The sequence below is a fragment of the Pipra filicauda genome, unplaced genomic scaffold (genome assembly GCF_003945595.2).
Source record: "Pipra filicauda isolate LSUMZ 115617 unplaced genomic scaffold, ASM394559v2 scaffold30_size5312502_pilon, whole genome shotgun sequence".
NCBI lineage: Eukaryota > Metazoa > Chordata > Aves > Passeriformes > Pipridae > Pipra > Pipra filicauda.
The window spans coordinates 1907330-1926106 of record NW_024104432.1 but is presented as its reverse complement, the minus strand read 5'-3'; the positions used below and the strand labels follow the sequence as shown (position 1 = coordinate 1926106).

General features: G+C 37.3%; 1 protein-coding gene across 7 annotated transcripts; it reads right to left on the bottom strand.

The window, feature by feature from the left end:
• Positions 1-2310: 2310 nt before the first annotated feature.
• Positions 2311-18643, bottom strand: KBTBD3 (kelch repeat and BTB domain containing 3). Of its 7 annotated transcripts, none has more exons than XM_039383475.1 (4): positions 18440-18643; positions 11138-12314; positions 10644-10885; positions 2311-7881 (listed from the first exon to the last, which is right to left on the bottom strand). In XM_039383475.1, the coding sequence occupies exons 3-4, from the start codon at positions 10865-10867 to the stop codon at positions 6261-6263; spliced, it is 1845 nt and encodes a 614-aa protein (XP_039239409.1). In that variant the 5' UTR covers positions 10868-10885; positions 11138-12314; positions 18440-18643; the 3' UTR covers positions 2311-6260. The 7 variants fall into 7 exon arrangements, with proteins under 7 accessions (XP_039239409.1, XP_039239406.1, XP_039239408.1 ...); XM_039383472.1 differs by lacking the exon at positions 18440-18643 and adding an exon at positions 17638-18239 and having other exon boundaries at positions 11138-14732; XM_039383474.1 differs by lacking the exon at positions 18440-18643 and adding an exon at positions 14600-17616.
• Between the last annotated feature and the right edge of the window lie 134 nt (positions 18644-18777).

Sequence of the window (18777 nt, the reverse complement as noted above, 5' to 3'; positions counted from 1 at the left end):
GGTCACGGCCCGCCTCTCCCCTCAGTTAGAGACCCTCCGCGGGGTCACGGCGAAGTCAGGTGGGCTGGGTTTGGTGTTCCGTCCTCTCCGTCTGAGGGCGTGGCACAGCGATGGGCTGGCAAGGTGGGGACGGGGCCTCTCCGCGGGATGTGCGAGGAAAGGAGAGGGTGCGGCTGGTTTATGATGCTGCAATAGAGAGCGAACATGCAGCAGCCGGTGGTTCATCCCGAACTGCGCGGTTTGTGATTCAAATAGAGAAATAACATTTCTATAGATGCTGTAATTAAAGAAGTGAAAATGTTTCGGAAGTGCTGCATATGTAAGCCGCCACGTCACTGATGTGGGTGAACATACATGCAAAAGGCTTCTGTGGATCTTTCTGGTTTGGGGCTTCTCTGCCACACAAGATGTGTCTGGTCCTTGCCCTCTATGTTGGATCCCGTTGCCTTGGTCACGTAACCTTCGTGCAGGTTTAAGGCACTACTTTTTGTCTAAAGTTTGCTGCCTTTATTCTGCCTGCTCTGATGTGTGCATGTATTATTTTGCATGTATGTTAACAATTACTTTCCTCAGTCCTTTCAAACCCAAACATGGGTTGTAATGAGTATTTGGACTTGTTTACTTTCACTGGAAAGATAGGTTATTTCCTTAATAAAGCTTCAAGTGATCAAAATTGTGACGAAATTACGAATCTCCTTTAAGATGGCATTTTCCAGTTTGTCAACAATTCTGGTATTGAACTTTCTGCAAAATATTTCATAGAAACTAAAGGCTATGAACTTATCAGTTTACTTACAGGTAGTGATAGTTTTGCTGCCTTACTTGCCCATTGTGTACTGAAAATAATAAAAAATTAAAAAGGAAAACAGTAAAGAATAGGGTAGCAAGCCTGTGCTACATTGCTGGCATATGTAATACAGGGACATTTCTTACTGAGGCCTATGTATGAACTAGGTTTTCATTTACATTATTATCAGTATTTTGTCAGTGCTCAGAAATGAGATTCAAGTGTGCCCTAAAGGTCTTGCAAGCTACTTCAAACTAGTTTCAGGGGCAAGTAGATGAAAAAATGATGGAAACTGGAAGTCATTAACAATCTGAACCTCTGCCACGTTTCAAAAATAATTAGTCCTAATTACACCTCATTAAGTGTCCTTCTTTTATTGAGAAGCACAAAACCACTAAATATGATTAGTATCCATTAGAATAATTTTCACTAGGAAGCATATGATTTCCTAGAGTACCTATGCACATAATTCTAAATAGCTCTATTTTCTCCCTCTATTGTTACTCAACTATTATGGAGACTGTTGATCACTGGTGAAGAATCTTGGTGTATGCTAGCTTCCTCCAGCAAAAATCCTTGGACTTCCTTCATTCATCTAGGATATGTCTTGAATTTGTGTATAATTTATGTGTACTTTATTCAATTACTTGCTTTTGATGACAATAGGAGAAGCCCCACCATATGGCTTACAGTTCAGATGTGAATTGTTCAAGTCCATGGTGAATTCCCTAGTTCTGTAGAACATTCATATGCAATTGTCTTCTCATTGTCCACAGGGTTACACAATTAGAGCTCTCAAATTTCGTCTGTTTATTCCTTCGTTGTTCAATATAAGCTTTTAACATTGTGAACGCTGTTGGAACACTTTGGAGGTAGCTCCAAATGGCTTTTGCTAGCTGTGGGGCAAAGGCCTTGGAGCACTGGAAGCTTAATTTGTATTACTGTAAGTCTATTTTATCTATACAGAGGTTTGAAGCTTACAGAATTTTAAGTTTTGGAAGAATGCAAGACAACCTAGGGCTCCCTCACTTTGTATTGATGTCATTTCTGCACCCTTTGCATGTGAATTTTAGACTAAGTAGCTTATATTTTCCTTTTATTCCATACTTCTAATAGTATGGAAGTCTATTTCAGTAAAACTAAATACCTAATCATTTGCAATACTTAAACTGTTAAAAAGCCCCTGTATTATCAATCTGAGCTGTATGGATCTAATAAAAAAAAAAAACAAACCCAATTTAAATGAGTACCTTACAATGCTAAACTTGGAACTTTTCAGCATGGGAACAACAACTCATGCGAATGATATACAAATACAAGGTCCAAGGATAATCACAAAACCCCCTCACTGCAGTTTTCATGCATGCTAACTGCATTTTTGGTTATAATCTAACATTCAAAATGTTCTCCAGTTGGAAAAAAAAAAGGGGAGGGGGAAAAAAAAGGAGTTAACCACATTAGAAACACTGTAGATTCTTAGTATTTTGAAACTGACTGAAAAAATAAATCAGACTTGAGAAGGATTTGGTTGCTCAGTGCTTTTATTCACAAAAGAACGAACATCTTGGCAAACATATAGTATCATACTTTCCACATATCAGCAGAGCCCAGGCAGCAGCAAAATATTAGTGATCTCTAGGCTTTTTTGGATGTTAGAAGGAAAAAAAAGTAAATTGAGCATAATGGTCAAGTATAAATAATGTGAAATACATCCTTGTTTTCAGGCTGTTTTAATTAAAATAGATCTTATGCTGCCTCCTGTTGGTCACCTACAAACAGAAACATCTACAATTACACTCCACATTACAAAGTGCAGTCAGCACGTTCTACAGCCTATACTTTGCCTACTACCTAATACTAACCAGAGGAGGTAAACAGCTTTCTTCATGGAGTAATACCGTAAATAAATCTGACCTGGTAAATCTACTCCATTTAGTGCATATAATAAATTTTTAACAGCAATAAACTGACTTACTAAAAATGTATTTTGAATATAGAAAACCAAAAATTAGTAAATAAATAATAATCATCAGGTCTGTGCAAACATAATCAACACCTGAATAATTGATATTTATTTTAACAACTAAACCAGTGTGATAACATTATCAAAGTGCTAAATGTTTTGATAGCATTCTTTAAAAATTAAGATTATCCAATATAATCATCACTGGATATTAAAATCCCACATATAATATATATTATCTCCATGTATATTATACTGGTCATGCTTATAATGTGTTCTGTGACATAAAATAGAATACTATTAGAAATGTTTTGGTTACATCGTTTAAGTGCAAATAGTAATTATAACTTAACATGCAATTTGTTTTAAACATCTTACTCTATTTCAGTGAGAACATTGGTAATCATTAGTCATCAACTATTTTTTAAGGAAGGTACTTTTTCATAAAGTACTGTGAGCTTTGAAAAATCAGAAAAGATGTAGAAAAACTCGCTTTGTACTGACTTTCTGACCTTTTTTAAATTGCATAACAGCTGTGTAAAGTAGAATGAAAAGTCTATTTGATCCAGACCTACAGCAGTTATTCATGCAAATAATCCATATTAGTCAGTGTAGCTGAGTTCATTGAGATTTCTTACATCTTTAGCAATCAATCACAGGGTTTGGAATATAGGCTTTTAATTCTATCAGAAAGCCTTATTTTTAACCATAACTTTCTAACACAGCTTCTTCTGCATTCAATTCTGCTACCAGATTTAATACTTTGTCTGTGGAATTGTGGCAAATGACCTTCTTTCCTTTTGTGAGATCTGTAGTACAGGCTTCCCTGCCTAACTGAAGAAAACCAGTCTTATTTCACAGTAACTTTTCTGTAAGCAATGCTAGAAAGTAATTGACACTACTACTCTATTTCCTGATCACTGAGTAAATGAATGACCTGTCAAACTGGGAACTGACATTAGTTCCTGTGCAAGTGTAGCGTAGAATATTAAAGAAGCATGTCTATTTTCCCAATTAAGCTTCATTCAGTTTTCACTATCTACACTAATTTATCTCATATGTCATTGCTCTGTCTGATGTCCTATGCTAGAGTCTTAATACATATAGCAAGTAGCTGGATGGAAGACTGCCAAAAAAAGCTGCTGTAACAAAAAACTTGGGGGAAAGAATATTACCTGAATTACTGACTGACTCACTCGCTGTTTATGTGATCCAGCAATTTGGTCATGACAGTGGCAATTAAAAAACCCTTGCAATTCTCTAGTCTCTTCCAATTTGCATAGCTATTTATACCCATGTACTATGGGTATAGTATGTTACTTCTGTCATTGCATAAACTGCATACTCACAGTACTCAGGTATAAAACCAACACAAATAAACAAGCAAAAGAGAACTGGGCCTTATATTCTGATGTGACAAGCTGCAATAATTAACGGTCAGTGAAGTCTCTAAGCTGTGCTGAGTAGCTTTTATTAATACTAACACTACTCTTCTCCTATGTGTCTTATTTTTCTCCTAGAGTTTCAGTAAGCAGGAATAGTATTCTTCCTCTCTCTACTCAATACTACTCAATACATTTGCTTTGTACTAATAAAAAGTTGTGTTCCAATATAAAAATATTTACATTTCTCTAAGATGATTGTAGAGGTTACCTAGCTAATTGTAGTTACAATATGATTTGGAGACTTACTATGCAAAAAGCCAAATAAATGTGGAAGTTGCCTGAAATATTGTAACAAGCAGCTATTTACTTCTACAGAACTGACACACATCTTAATACAAATGTATTATTGAGTGGAAGGGTTCTTCTCTATTAATATGTTCTCCAAATCTGAATAACTTTAATTTATGTACTTATGAAAATAGTTAAAATGAATGTTATGTAAATTTATAAAGGTATGTGATAACAAATTATAGAATTAATCACAGAATTCCATTGTTTACTGTTTAAAACAAAAGTATGTTCTAGGCAATATTAAGCTTTAAGCATTAATATTGAGCTTGAGTTTTGCAAAAAGTACATGCAGCAGTGATGTGATAATGAACTTGGCACAGTCGTCTCAAGTCATATGAGAGATGTTTCAGATCCTCACTAAACTTTATTAATTTTTAAACTGCTTGGAAAAGGTATGCTTAGATGTTTAGAACCATTCTGTCTGGCACAGGACAACCTTACTGCTTACCTGATATTTATAAGGAACATAAGGGCTCTCAGTGTCTTATTTGAGTACCTAGTACAAAAACAAAATTCTCAGGCTGTACAAGATTACAAATGAATTTATGAAACCTAGCTAATTTCACTGTTCTCCTGTCAGAAAGAGGGCCCCCTTTGTAAGCATGAGATCAAATTTACTTCACGATGTATGCCTAGATTAATATTAATACTACAAGTCCATTACAATTTTAACATTATAATAGATGACTACTGAAAGTTTATCAAGCAATATATTATGTAGTGTTTACTATGTAATATTTTAACACTTAAAATGACCATGAAGTACAAGTGTTTTAATTCATTTAAACCACTCCAGAAGATTTTTCACCTCAGAAATACTATTTACTTTGACTTTTAATACAGGTGTAGTTTTGTAACTTTGTATTTGATGTATGACAAGACACAAACTTCTCCCATAGTTAACCAAAGCAACAACTACAATGTATTTTACAGCTTGCTGCTATAAGCAGCCTGGTGACTGCTTAGTAGGTAGCATTGGAGACTTCAGAGATGGAAGACTTCTGTTAGAAAACATCCTGAAGGGTTTTTTCTTTAGTTAACAACATGACTGAAACAAAGATATCACATGAATCATCCATCCTGTAGAAATCTTGCCCACTCTGCAGTATGTTATTGAAGTTTATCTTGCTACAGGTAATGGGATGGAAACAGAACATAGAGCTACTACTAAGGCACAAGGATGGAGAAAAACGGGTAAAACTGAAGAGCTGAAGTAAGATGATAGCAATTATCAGTCTCTTCAAGTTAGATACCTGGTTTTAATGCTGTGAAGGTCACTTTGGCTCTTGCCCTTGCTAAGGTCATTCTGATACGATAAAGTTGACAATTAATTCCTCTTACAGTTTTATGAATATAAAAAATCTAAATAAAACAACAACTAATGTAGATTTCTTTTTAACTTAAGTTACATAGGGCAAACACTATCACAGTCAATTTTCTCATTTAGAAATTTCTCTACTGGGACAACTGCGAATATTACAGACATAATGGCACATATTACACAATGAATTCCTCATGACTATTCTTTTTTGAAAAGTAACATAATTTTCAAAATTATTAATTACAGAGAAGAGTTGTATATAAAATTAATACTTTCTGTATAATAACTAGCATGAATGACATGTTAATGGACTCTTCCAAAAGCAATCCTACAACATACAATTTAAACTGAAGATTTAAACAAACAGGTACATATTTCTCCATCTGTAAATGAATACTTAAAAATCTGTTCTAAAACTTGTGCATTTAAATAGATTCTGTTGATTCAGGAGTTTCAAAATTCTCCAGAGCAAATTGTCAGTACAGGTGACCAAGGGTCCCTATATTTATTAAATTGAATGACCTGACAGTAAAACTCAGTTAAGGCTCTTGGCATTGGTGAAACTTCTTCCCACTCAGACCTACTACTATGGTAAACTTGAACTTCATCTGTGATTTCTTCTGGAGCATAATCACCACCTAGTATATAAATTTTGTCTTCTGTCCCAACTGCCCCTGCATTAAAGCCAGCGCATTCAAAAGATCCTTCCCCTTTCCAAACACAGGTTTCTGGGCAAAAACTGTAGACCTTGTAAGTGGAGAGATCACATATGTACAATGTGCAGTTCACTGGAACAGCTTTGATTAGAGTTGCATGGAAAAACTGCCCAAATTCTGCTACAAGCTCAGACCACTGATCAGTCATGGCATTATACTTAAAGAAACAGTCAAGAGATGGATTAAAGGCATCAGTAATCTCTACTTCTGAGCCAAGGACATAAATTATGTTCTGACATGCACTTGCTTCTGGATAGTAGATACCTCTTGGTAATTGACTTACAGATTTCCAGTCTTTGGAAAGAGGATTATAGGACTCCACATCCAAAAGACTTCGAGTTTCTTGAGCTCCTCTGGTCTTTCCACCTATTACAAAGAGCTGATTTAAGGTTACAACAGATGTGTGCATTGTCCTTGGTTTTTTCATAGCTGACACTATGGAGAATTCATTGCTGACTGGGCAGTAGCACCAGGTTTGGTCAGTGGCATCATGAAACGGTTCAGCAATATGAAGCCTGACAGTCCTGTAACAATTCCCCTTGCATCCTCCGGTTATAAATATTTTTTCTCCATAGCTAGATAAACTTGACCCTGGTAGATCAATCATGTGTGTATGTGGTAGTTCCTTCCATTTATCTGTTTTGATGTTATAGCAGAATGTATGTCTGTTTTCTCCATCTTCATCAGTTTTATGAACAAATATATATTTTTCTGTTGTTGAAGGACGTGCATCTGGAAACAGTCCACTGAAGTTTTGCACGCTTTTAACTGCATCACTGATTATTACTGAGCAATTAGCACTCTTAAGTAAGTGTTCTTCAGAATGCAGAAAGTCCTGCAAAGTCTTTTCAGGTAACTGGTGTAGTCTCACTTTTTTAATCAAATTAGGCAGGTATTTCTGCCGTGTTTCTAAGTTGTGTTTGGTCCACTGGAGGACAGCTTTCAACACTGATTCTTCCTCAGGGACATTTAGCTCATCAGCCTCAAGACATTTTTGTAATATTTCAAAATTCATCTCCAAAAAATCACTTGATCTGAGCAGCAATGAAAAGTGGTGCTGTACAAAATCTAGCGCATGATCAAACAAGCGGATGGACCCATAACTTTCTGATAGAGAAAGCAACTGTAGGCAATTCACAAGATCAATACTTTTTATTAGAAAGTCACTGCAAGCTTTGGAAAGGATTGAAACTTGAAGAAATGATGACAGTTGGAAGAGCATTTCCACATTATCATTTGTTATCTCTGTTTTTCCTGTGTAAGCGTAATCAAGAAAAGCTTTCACTGCCTTGGGTGATAGATTACTAATAGTAACATTGCCATCATCTCGTTCTTTCATATTAACTTCAAACATGGCTCTGCAAATAAAATACAGAAGATATACACACGAATTAAAGACTTAGCAAGCAGCAGAGGAGTATAATAAGGTGGGCTGATCTAAAATACGTCTAAAGTATGGAAGTTCTTATAAGAAAGAACAATGCATTTACTTGGTATGTCTGAAGAGAAAAGGAGTGGTGATAAGAACATATTCAAAGTGGTGGCTTAAAAAAATGATAGCTGCACCTGCATCTTGTATGGATTTTCACAGAGAGCAATGAAGTCTGCAGCTCTTAGTGTGAGAGAAAATGTGAAATTATTCAAGATAGCATCAAGATAGCATCAGTTTCAACAGCTTAGGAAAGAAAAGGCTAATTTAAAAAATACAGAGTAAAAAAAGGCCCATGATTTAGGTCATGCACTGTGGTTGAATACATAAAATTAAGTGAAAAAAAGCCTTCCAAATTGCAGCCTGAGTAAATGGCAGGATGGATGATGGGCGCATTCCTTGGAAATAAAAAGTATGTGAGGGGTGAATAAGGAGAAAAAACATGAGGAAACTTAATTCTTGCTTTAGAGTTGACAGATAGATGTTTGAGTACAGGCCAGTGTCAGAAAAAAATGAGGTTTTGACATAGGATTGCATGACACAATGAAACTGTGCAGAAAGTAGATTGTGACTGAATACAATGACAGTTGAAAATGTGGAATGAATTATTGATAAGTACATTTGTGGAAATTTTACTACAACTTTAACTACTTTATTCTAAATATGTAATAACATTTAACTATTTCACACAATCTAACATGGCAAGATAAATTAACTAAAGTTTTTCAAGCAGGAAAGTGCTGGCAACAGAATAGTGCTGCAATATCCCTTGCCCTACCCTAAGCATCAGGGATAGCAATGGCTTCTAAATTTGACAAAAGATGATAGTGGAGGAAGATTCAAATAAATTACCAGATGCTAAGTATAGAATCTGGATTATTAATATATCATGGATACTTCATGTTAAAAAAAAAATGTATTATAGTTCAGTTATACAGTAAGTATCTCTATAGTATGGGATTTTTAAAATTGCTTCCTTTTCTGAAGCCAAAGAGGAAAAAAAAACCAAACTGTGTATAGCATCTTCTTTGGGAAGTAAACATCTGGTAAAGCAGGAAGATGCTTGACTTCCTGAGCAAGAACATAAAAGTACAGTGAGACACCCATGTCCCAAAGACCTTTTTGCATACTAAATGATGACACTTAGAATCCTTTCCTCATTAACTCAAGAGCTATGATATAAATCTCTAATTACAGAGTAAAATAGCAACGGAACAATACCAGTCGGAGAGCAATATAGGCAAAGGCCTTGACTCTGAAAGCTAACAAGTAAGGATCAAAATATTGCTGAATCTTGGGTTTAAACAAGGAAACAAAAATTAGGAGAAGTCCAAAGGCCAAGGAAGACAAAAGGTGTTCTGTTTTAAAACGTATCTAGTGGACTTAAGTACTTTTTCCTCCTTGAAGGTAAAAAATGGGCCTTGCAATCAAGGATGACTTATGAATCTGATGGCTGCTATTATCAACTCTTTGCAGTAGGGAGAGATCTTTCCTACCAAATTTTCATCTGAAGAGCCTGTAGGTAGTGAAAAGGACACATACGTTACCATGTGCATAAGTTCAGTTCTAAAAATTACCACTGGAAGCTATTTCATCCTAATATTTCTTTCTACCAGAGCATCTTTGTGCCGGCAAGCAGTGAAGAAATAAACGCAAGTAGTTCTTTGTGTCAGAGAAAAACCAAATGTGCTGCTATAGGGGAGAAATTGCTCTCTGAAATTTCATCTGATTTCTCCTTTTTTTTCCGTAATTCTAAGCATATCTCTAGCTATCTTCTGTCAGATATGGCAGACTCCCATAGAACATGGGATATTCCAGGACATTTGAAAATAACACTTGTCACCTATGGGTGACCTTGGGCAACTGAATTGAGGTCATTAACTCATTTCCAGAAGCCCATTTTTTCATTGTTAAGAGTATTAGCTTTGTTTTATTTAACACTGTATTCAGAAACAGACTTTCAGTGTGGAATCGCAAGTTTGAGGCTCACTAATAAAAAGGCTAGCAAGGTTCTTCATAAATTAATATTCTGTTTGTGAATGACCTAGCTGTTCCTTAAGAACATATAGCTTTAAGCACCAGAAGGAAGATCACAGATCCATTTCATGCTGAAAGGCTGAAATCTGTAGTTTAGAAAAAGTACATCTGTTTAAATACATCTGTCTTAACTGAAGACAATCTATACACCAACCATTCATCTTAGACAAACAAAATGCAGTCCCATTCCAAAATCATGTACAATTCATCCACAATTGCTCAATGGATGTATTTATAATCAACCTCTTATGTTTCACTAGATATGTGTCAAAGTACATAGACTGTCCAATACAAAGTCAAACAATATCCTTGCAGACCTTTAAGTACTGATATGGCCAACAGGTAACTCTTAAATATATGTAACTTGTGTCAGTTCTACCCAAGAGCAGAACCACACACTTATGGTATGAAGCTTGTATTTCAGAGTATGGACTGCTGTCTGAATTCACAGAGTCCTTGTGGCACTTTGGAAATACAAACAGATGCACCTGGTGTATCCTTAAAATGATGTTTGAATGCTTTGCTCAAAACTCTGCACACACATGTAAGTTGTGATTTTTTTTTTTTTTTTTTTTTGGGAATTATATTTCTTTCCTCTCCCCCCAGAGGACTTAGAATCTATTTCCTGCAAACTCATGCCAAATTTGGGTTTACCTGAAAAAATCACTGCATGCTGCCAGTACACAACGATGACAGGGAATTATTTCATCTTTCACAACAATTTTAAAATCAAAAAATATATTTTGTTCTCTGAACTTTTGCAGTACTTTTAGAATCTGTTGTCCATGACCTTCAGCCACTAAGGAATTGATTTTATTTTCAGGAACAGAAATCCCATTGCAAATAGGTCTGCTAATGTAATCCCGTTGATTGGCCATGTTTTCTTCAATCTATTCCTGAAATGGAAAAATAAGTAATTGATTCTACAGTCTTATTAAAAAAAAACCAAGCAAAATCAATAGACCATAAAACAAACAAAAAAGTTCCCAATGTTGAATTTAGTTTATAAGTCCTATGCACAGTTAGAAATTTGTGTTATAAGTGACTTTTACACAATACTCCTTTGTAAAATATATATACACACAGCATATTTTGAAAAGTAAAATATCTGCCACATATCAAGGAACAACTCTACAAATAATACCCACCTGCAGGAATTTTTCCAGTAAAGTCCACAGGAAGCACATCAAGGAGTGTGATAAAATTTTTAAGGGGCATTTAAGAGAAAGATTAGTCCAGGGTTACCCTCAAAAAACCCCAAACTCTTACAATTTAATGTACAATGAAAGTTGGAAAAAGAAAACTTTCTTGCATATTTTAGATTCCAAAAGGCTCATCTTTCTACAGCTTGCAGTGGAAGGGAGATACAGGCTACTAGACTGGTTCCTACGTGAATTCCCGTGAGGCACTCTGGACTGAAATAACAGAATACAAATGAACACCAACAGCCTGGCCGAATCACAGGATTGCTGGGGCTTACCAAATAAGGTCACTTAGAGACAGTTTGGTAACAGTACACTTTTGAGTGTTTAGTCAATTGAAACTGATTTTGTCTTGTAGCTCTGGTCTTGCTAGGTAGCTGTATGTTTGCCCACTGTAAGCTTCATTTACAGTGGTGTAAATTAACTGGCTTCAGAACCCATTTAAATTTAAGACAGTGCAATCTCCCTTTCAGCAGCCATGTTTTGGTTCTGGTGAAAATCCCCATCCTGAAGTGTACTTTTTCTATGGTAAGTTGGCTTTAACTGTTTTTTACAGTGAAAATATTTTACTCCACTTTGTCAACATAAAGAAGCTTTAAACATGAGTATATTTTATTTACACATATTTAAAGAGCTATTTATACGCTGCAGATGCATAAACTGCCTTTACTGCAAATCTGAGTCAAGGTTGCCTACTCTAAAGCTTAAAGAAGCATTGCAAGTTTTATTCCAGGATTTTACTTCCACACTTCCCATTAAAATTAGCAACAGATAATGGCCCACCTGAAGTGACAAGGGGATAAAAAAATTCCAAGCCAAGCTCAGAAACCAGAATACTGGGTTTGGTTTTTGATTTCATGAAAAGGCTTATCTGATAACATGATACAATCAGAGCAAACTAAAGCATCAGGCAGTCTTCCTCATGGGAGGTACTTTCACAGCAGACTGATCTATACTTTATCTAGTCAGGTAGCTCCAACCACAAATAGACCTCCATGTCTCCTGGAATAGAAGAGATCCAGTGATCTTGCTGCCAGCACTGGCACCCGTGCAGCAGGCATCTTCTCCTTCCCATGGCCAGACAATCTCACGTATTCACTCTTTCCATTCTAAGCCTGAGGAACTAGGAAAATACAGAAGAACAAGACCACCATTTATTCTGATAATGTATGGCCTCATAAACCCCAACTTCAATAAATCATAAAGTAACATTTCTTCTAAACAAAACCTTTTCACAAAATTCTGGAACTGAAAATAGATAGTAGGCATCTTTCTCCTTTTATATGTAATTTCTATAACAAGCTTCAACCTACAACTTTTTTTCAGTAGGTAAAATTACCAATTTCAGTAATATTTATCTTTGTATAATGACCACAGCGACATCTACTGTCATCAAGTCCATCTCTGCTATTTTAGGCAAAAAACATCATATAATCACTTTCATAAAAGCAGTCTAAGTTCCAGAAAGTTTTCTTTTACCACACTATTACCACAAAAAAAGACTATCCCAGTACACTGGTGTCGAGACTGAAAATTTCTTAATTACAGAATCAATTTATTAATGCTTACATATATTTGTTCTTCTGTTAAACTGTAATTTGACTTAATTTTCTGTTGTATATTTCTTCACTCTTTTAATTATCAAGAGCATTGATATCTTCTCTCAACTTTCATTAGAGTGAATAATTGTCAAATTTTCCAAGGTCCATTTATAAGACTGAATTTTTGTTTTTCCTTCCTATTTCTTGCAGTTTTCTCTTCATCCACTCTAGTTTGATCTTAAATTTTCTTCACTGATATCAGATGTGTTGTACAATATTATGGTTAAGATCTCATCGTCTCACTACTCCAGTTTGCAGGACATCTAGTGCATCCTAATTCTAATCTCTAATAGCAGTGTCTCATTGTTTTATTAAAAGCAAAATTCAGCAGCTATCTTTAATATTTTTGTCCACCATTCAGTAATGTAGTAATGAATATCGTGCTATGACTTAGCCTAATTCATCCTTGCCTCCATTAAGAAAATACATATTAAAAAAATTCAATTCTCATCTTTCGTGTAGCCAATTCCTGATTTATATGGTAATTTTGGTACTAATTTACCACTCTACTGAATCTGTTAATGATTTTAGAGCCCTCCAAACTATCTTAACAATTCAGCTAAAACTTGGTGTGTTAAACGAGGCCAACTAGCATTTATAATTATTTCATACTTTCTTCTACAAAGCTATATGAATTAATCAATAGAGGTTTTTTAATAAATATTTGATCAAGTTACTGACAAAAGGGTAGAAAACATAGAGGGTGCAGACATATGTTGCATAGGTCTGTAGATCAGGAAAGTTGGGCTACAAGCCTCCTTTTATTTGCTCTATTAACTCCACGGGATTCCAATTTCAAAGCCTGTCTTTATATGGATTAGCACAAACCAAACTCCAGCAGGTGGTCCATTAGAGTTGGGAACTCCTATTTTTGTTTCTTAGCATATGGCTGTGCTGTAGAGCAACATCCTTCCAGTAACATGACACATGAAATCCTGAGCACTGCTGTACGTGACCCAATCATATACCACTTGACAAAGCTCCCCTGCTCACATCCTGGATGTTTACACATCTTACACTCACAAATGCCCCATTAGCTATTAGCCTGGTTTTCTAAAACAACAAAAAAACCCCAAAGAGAATCCAAAACAATTCCAAAGCTAAACTCCCTTAATACGCTTGCCCTAAGGTTTTTTTTGCTTGAAAGCCACCTCAAACAAGGGGCCAGTTGACCATTACAGTGAAATGCCATAAAAACTTCACAGTTATTAATATCAACCCCATATAATACACGACTGGGGGACATATATGTACCTCTCAGAGCTATCTGTGCAGATCTCCAGTTGAGGGGCAGGGCATTCTGTGTGCTTGAAAGCTAAGTAGCAAGCAACGGCCAGCCTATGTGTGGCCACAGAGCAGCCTTACGGACAGTAAGCTCATTTTGTTCATTATGGTGGATGAAATCAGGGACCACCTGGGAGCTCTAAGGGAAGAGTATTATAGTCTGTCACAGAATCCACTAATAAGGACCCAAACCTCGTTAGTTCTGCTGTTTACAAGACTCCTCTGTTTTAGAATCATAAAATGGTTTGGGTTGGAAGGGACCTTAAAGATTATCTAGTTCCAACTCCTTGCCCGATTTAACACTGTCCTCTTCCCAAGACGATAAGGGACAGAGGAGCCTAGGACACAATGAGCTTGTTGTCACAGATGCCAGGTAACCACACTGAGAAGTCTGATAAGTCCATAGTCGTGATATGAGATATACACACATTCCTCTTAGTCGTATCTAAGCTATTGGTAAAAAGCTACAAGAAGATGTTTAACTGACATCAACACCATGTGAACAGCTGCCAAAATCACTCACCGATTTTCTAGAGGAATTGTTTTACTTCACCAATGCTAATGATCCCTTTCCAAAGATAGTTAAAGACATAAATTTTTGATGATTTTCTTTTAGTTGGCACCATCAACAATACTTCTTAAATGTTCTTACAATTCTGTACGTAGAAGAAATTGAAATGAGTCATTTATTTGCTTATACTTTTCCTTTGGCAAGTCCAGGTGCCCTTTTGAGTATCAGTTTAATAACCTAGATATATGTTTAATCCCAGATTATACTAAGAGACTGCAAATACAGCATGTTAAATTCATATAGCAGACCAAAACCATCCAGGACAGACTTTTTCAGAATATCTCATATAGCATACACTAAAATCAATCACTGCAATCCGCCTCCTATAAATGGTGTTCACATCCATTCCACCCAATTTGAAGGAGCAAAACAAGAAGCAGAATTGTGAAATGAACTTTGAGCAGAGATGAACTTTTGTTTGTGAATGGTCTGATCAGAACATATAATGTACATATATTCATAAACGCTTCTGCTGAGATTTTGCTAAACCAACAATCAAAACAGCCTTAGCTGCTACAGCTGATAGATAAAATGGTTACAGAAGTTTAAATGCGCCGATGAAAGTTGAGAATGGTGGAAGATGTACAATTAATTCTTAGTGAATAACCAAGGAAAATTTATTAAAAAAGGGAGAATGTGTGTAATAAGAATGGAGCACAAACACCTGGATAAGGGTACAGAAAGACACCAGAAAAGGCTTAGACCAAACTGCTTGATCACTTTATAATAGTAAGATAAAAATACACATACATACACGTGTGACTTTTAAAAAGCCTAGGGGATGTTGTTTTGCGAAAGTATTGAGTACACATAAGTATCACATATAGCTAAGTCATCACCTTGTCAGAAAAAACACATTATGGCTGTGCCTGCCTGACAGTAAACACATCCAAACACTTGTAACAGGACTGAAGCTCGACACTGTTTCCAGCACGAAGGACGCCAAACTTACATGAGCCACTTAAAAAGTACAAGTACTGTTCTCTGCTCTACCAGCATAGCTGGCAATAAGTCTAAACTCAACAACCTTTTTTTGGTACTTTGGTATTTACAAACAATTGTAAAACATTCTGTCTGCTTCATCTGACAGCACAATACAGATGTGCTATGACACCCTTTCACAATTAAAAAAAAATAGTTCTTAATACTTCTTAGCAGGTATCTTATGAGAAATAAATTGTTCTTCAGTGGAACATTACGTTTGTCACTTGGTCTTCTCCCAACTTGCATAGTATGTCTTACTGGATAACAGGATTTTAAAAAATAGTTAAGAGCTGATATTTTACACCATGATTTATGTACCTATGAAGAAGGAAGAGCAACGAAGATGAAAAAATTGTATACATTTCTCTAGAGAAGTTTCAGATTTTTTTTTTCATACAAAATTTAATTGTACATTAATTTATGTTTTGAAAAGGCCAAGGTCAGCATTTTAAAATCTAATATTAAAAATAAGTATTATATTATTAAGTCTACTACATATCCATTAAGATGATTTGCTATTTTCACTCCTTATCCATTCAAAAGGGGAGAAATTAATAATTTGTTAACAAGTTTTAAAGACATCGCTCTGCACCACACGTCTAATTTAACATTCACCAAGGTGAGTATGAGTGGAACAGATATCTGAAGGAGTTGGTGACACTTCTAATTGCTGACTAAAAAGACAGGAGCGGTTTAAAATGTAACTAAACTATAAATACTGAGTAAAAAGTTCTGTACTTTTATATTGTATTAATGTTTTGATTGTCATTAACTGTCTAAGATTGAAAACACTAACAGAATTCCAGGTTCTAGTCTGGAAATTTCAATGCAACTGAGTCTCACAGCTTCTTCATAAATAACTGAACTTCAATGAAAAATAATATTCAGTCAATCATTTTTAGACAATCAAAAAAATGCATGTGACATTCTGAGGCATTTAATCCACAAAAGTGGCATTTATCAATAATACATATTGAGACAGTATTCTCAGACTGAAAGGTGACACAGAGACTTTAAAGCTTTGTGTTCTTTAGAGGTGATTGAAAAAAGACCCAACATGGAAAAAACCCCAGCATGATATCAGTAGGAAGGAATGAAATGTCACTGGTCCCTGGAAGCATTCCAAAAGTGGGAGATTCCTACTCTGCAGGCAGGGATCGTTAAATGCATCTTCTCTCACGAACACATGAATCCATTAAGATAAAGCAATAATCACTTATAAGAACTAAAACTGACGGGATTTTATCCTAAAGCTAAGTTTCTCAAAGTCATCACGTTCCTTTGCAAATTATTTTCTTAGCTAAAAAAGATCAAGAACTGTAATTTTAATTTTCAGAAAAAAAACCCTGGAATTAAAATGCCATGCTACACTTCTAATTCTGGCAAAAATAAAAACTGCAAGCTCCGGAAAAGGAAATCACAATGCTTGAAATGTAAGCTACAGTTTGATATTGGCGAATAGCATTTTCCTAGATTTTTTTTCTTGACAGTGTTAAATCCTTTTCTGCTGTCACTTAACTTTTTCTCTGTCTTTGGATACTACAGATTATGCCATCGATTGCTTCACGAAGTCATGAAGAAAAATGGGAATAATATTTTGAAATATGATAATTACCCTTGATGAAACATATATGTTTCCTTGATGAAACACATTTCTACACAAATGCTACTTCTGTGTTTAAAACGTTTTGCAAAGAGCAACATATACTCAGTTATAACTATGACGTATTTTAGGCAGAAAGACTTTCTGGCCCATGTAGAAATAGCACTTTTCCCCCATGCCCAGGGAACTGTGAATTCTAAGCAACAATAAAAGGAGGATTCTAAGAAATACCTGCAATAATATAATTTTCAATACTTTTGCATCATTTGTACATGGTCAGTATAGAATAGTTGAAGTATTTCTAAAGGCAAGCAGCATGAAGAAGGGTTATAAAGTTTCAAACAGGCCCTAAATTTTTAGCCATGGTCCAACTTCAGAACCAAAGGGCAAACGAATTTATTACCTTCTGAGGATTTACAGATGGCCTGTAATTGAGGGCACGTGGGAACCCAGTTCTGACAACCATTAGAGCTCTTAGTGCTCTCAACGAGCACGGGATAGAAGAGGCTTTTGTTCGGACAGATCTTTTGAAGCCAGAACCCAAACAGGATGATGCAGCGCGTTACATCTGTTGTGGGGACAATCGGCTCCTCTTTTCTGGGCAAGAAAAGGCAGCGTGGCCAGGGCAGGCAGAGGCCACCCCGCTGCGACCGCTCTGCCAGAGGCTGGGACGACTGTCCAGCAGGATGGATGTGCTGACGGCAACATCTCAGCCGGATGCGCCGATGGCAGCGAGGGGACACCGGGGGCATCACCTGCCATTGACCGGTCACGGTGCCATCAAGAACCAACGTCCCCCGCCCCCACGGCATAAACGCGTCCCTGTCTCGCGCAAAGCCGGGTGCAGTCAGAAGCCACAGGGCAACTACGTTCCTTCTGCCCCGGCCGGGGTTACCGGCCATGCCCAACCTCCTCATCCCCAAACTCAACCCCGGCCGCCATGACCCCCGCCCCGCCCGCAGGGGGAGGGCGGTGCCGTCAGCGCCACCACTGCGCATGCCCAGGCAGCTCGCGGCGCCTCCGTTCATTCTAAGGGAGGACTAATTCTGGCAGGATGCGCGGCATGGGGCAGAGGGTTTCCTTGCTCTCAGAGCGCGACCGCGGGGCCCAGCGCGGGGTGTGGCGGCCTCCAGCACTTCCACCGCTCCGCAGCCGGCCAAGCGCCAGTCCCCCCTGAGCGCTCCCTCCGAGCAGCGCGCACCCACCTGCAGCCAACACCCGTAGCTCACCGACCGCTCTGGCCCACCCTCCGCTGCAGTCGCACCAACAGATTGGAGCCTTCTGGTGTCATTCTCTCGCTCCTTGCGCTCGGAATGGCTCCGCCGGCCGTCAATCCAGGGCAGAGTCCGCCCATCTCCGCGAGCTGGTTCCTCCCTGACGGCACCACGGGTGTAGCTCCGCCGCAGGCACCGCCTTTCCCCTGATAGGCCGGTACCTGGCGCATTCCCCTGTCACTCATGGCGTGCTCTGACATCGGACTGGTCGTGGTGCCTCGGGGGCGGGGCCTTCCGTCCCTCCCGCACGCCGATAGGCTCCCGCCGTG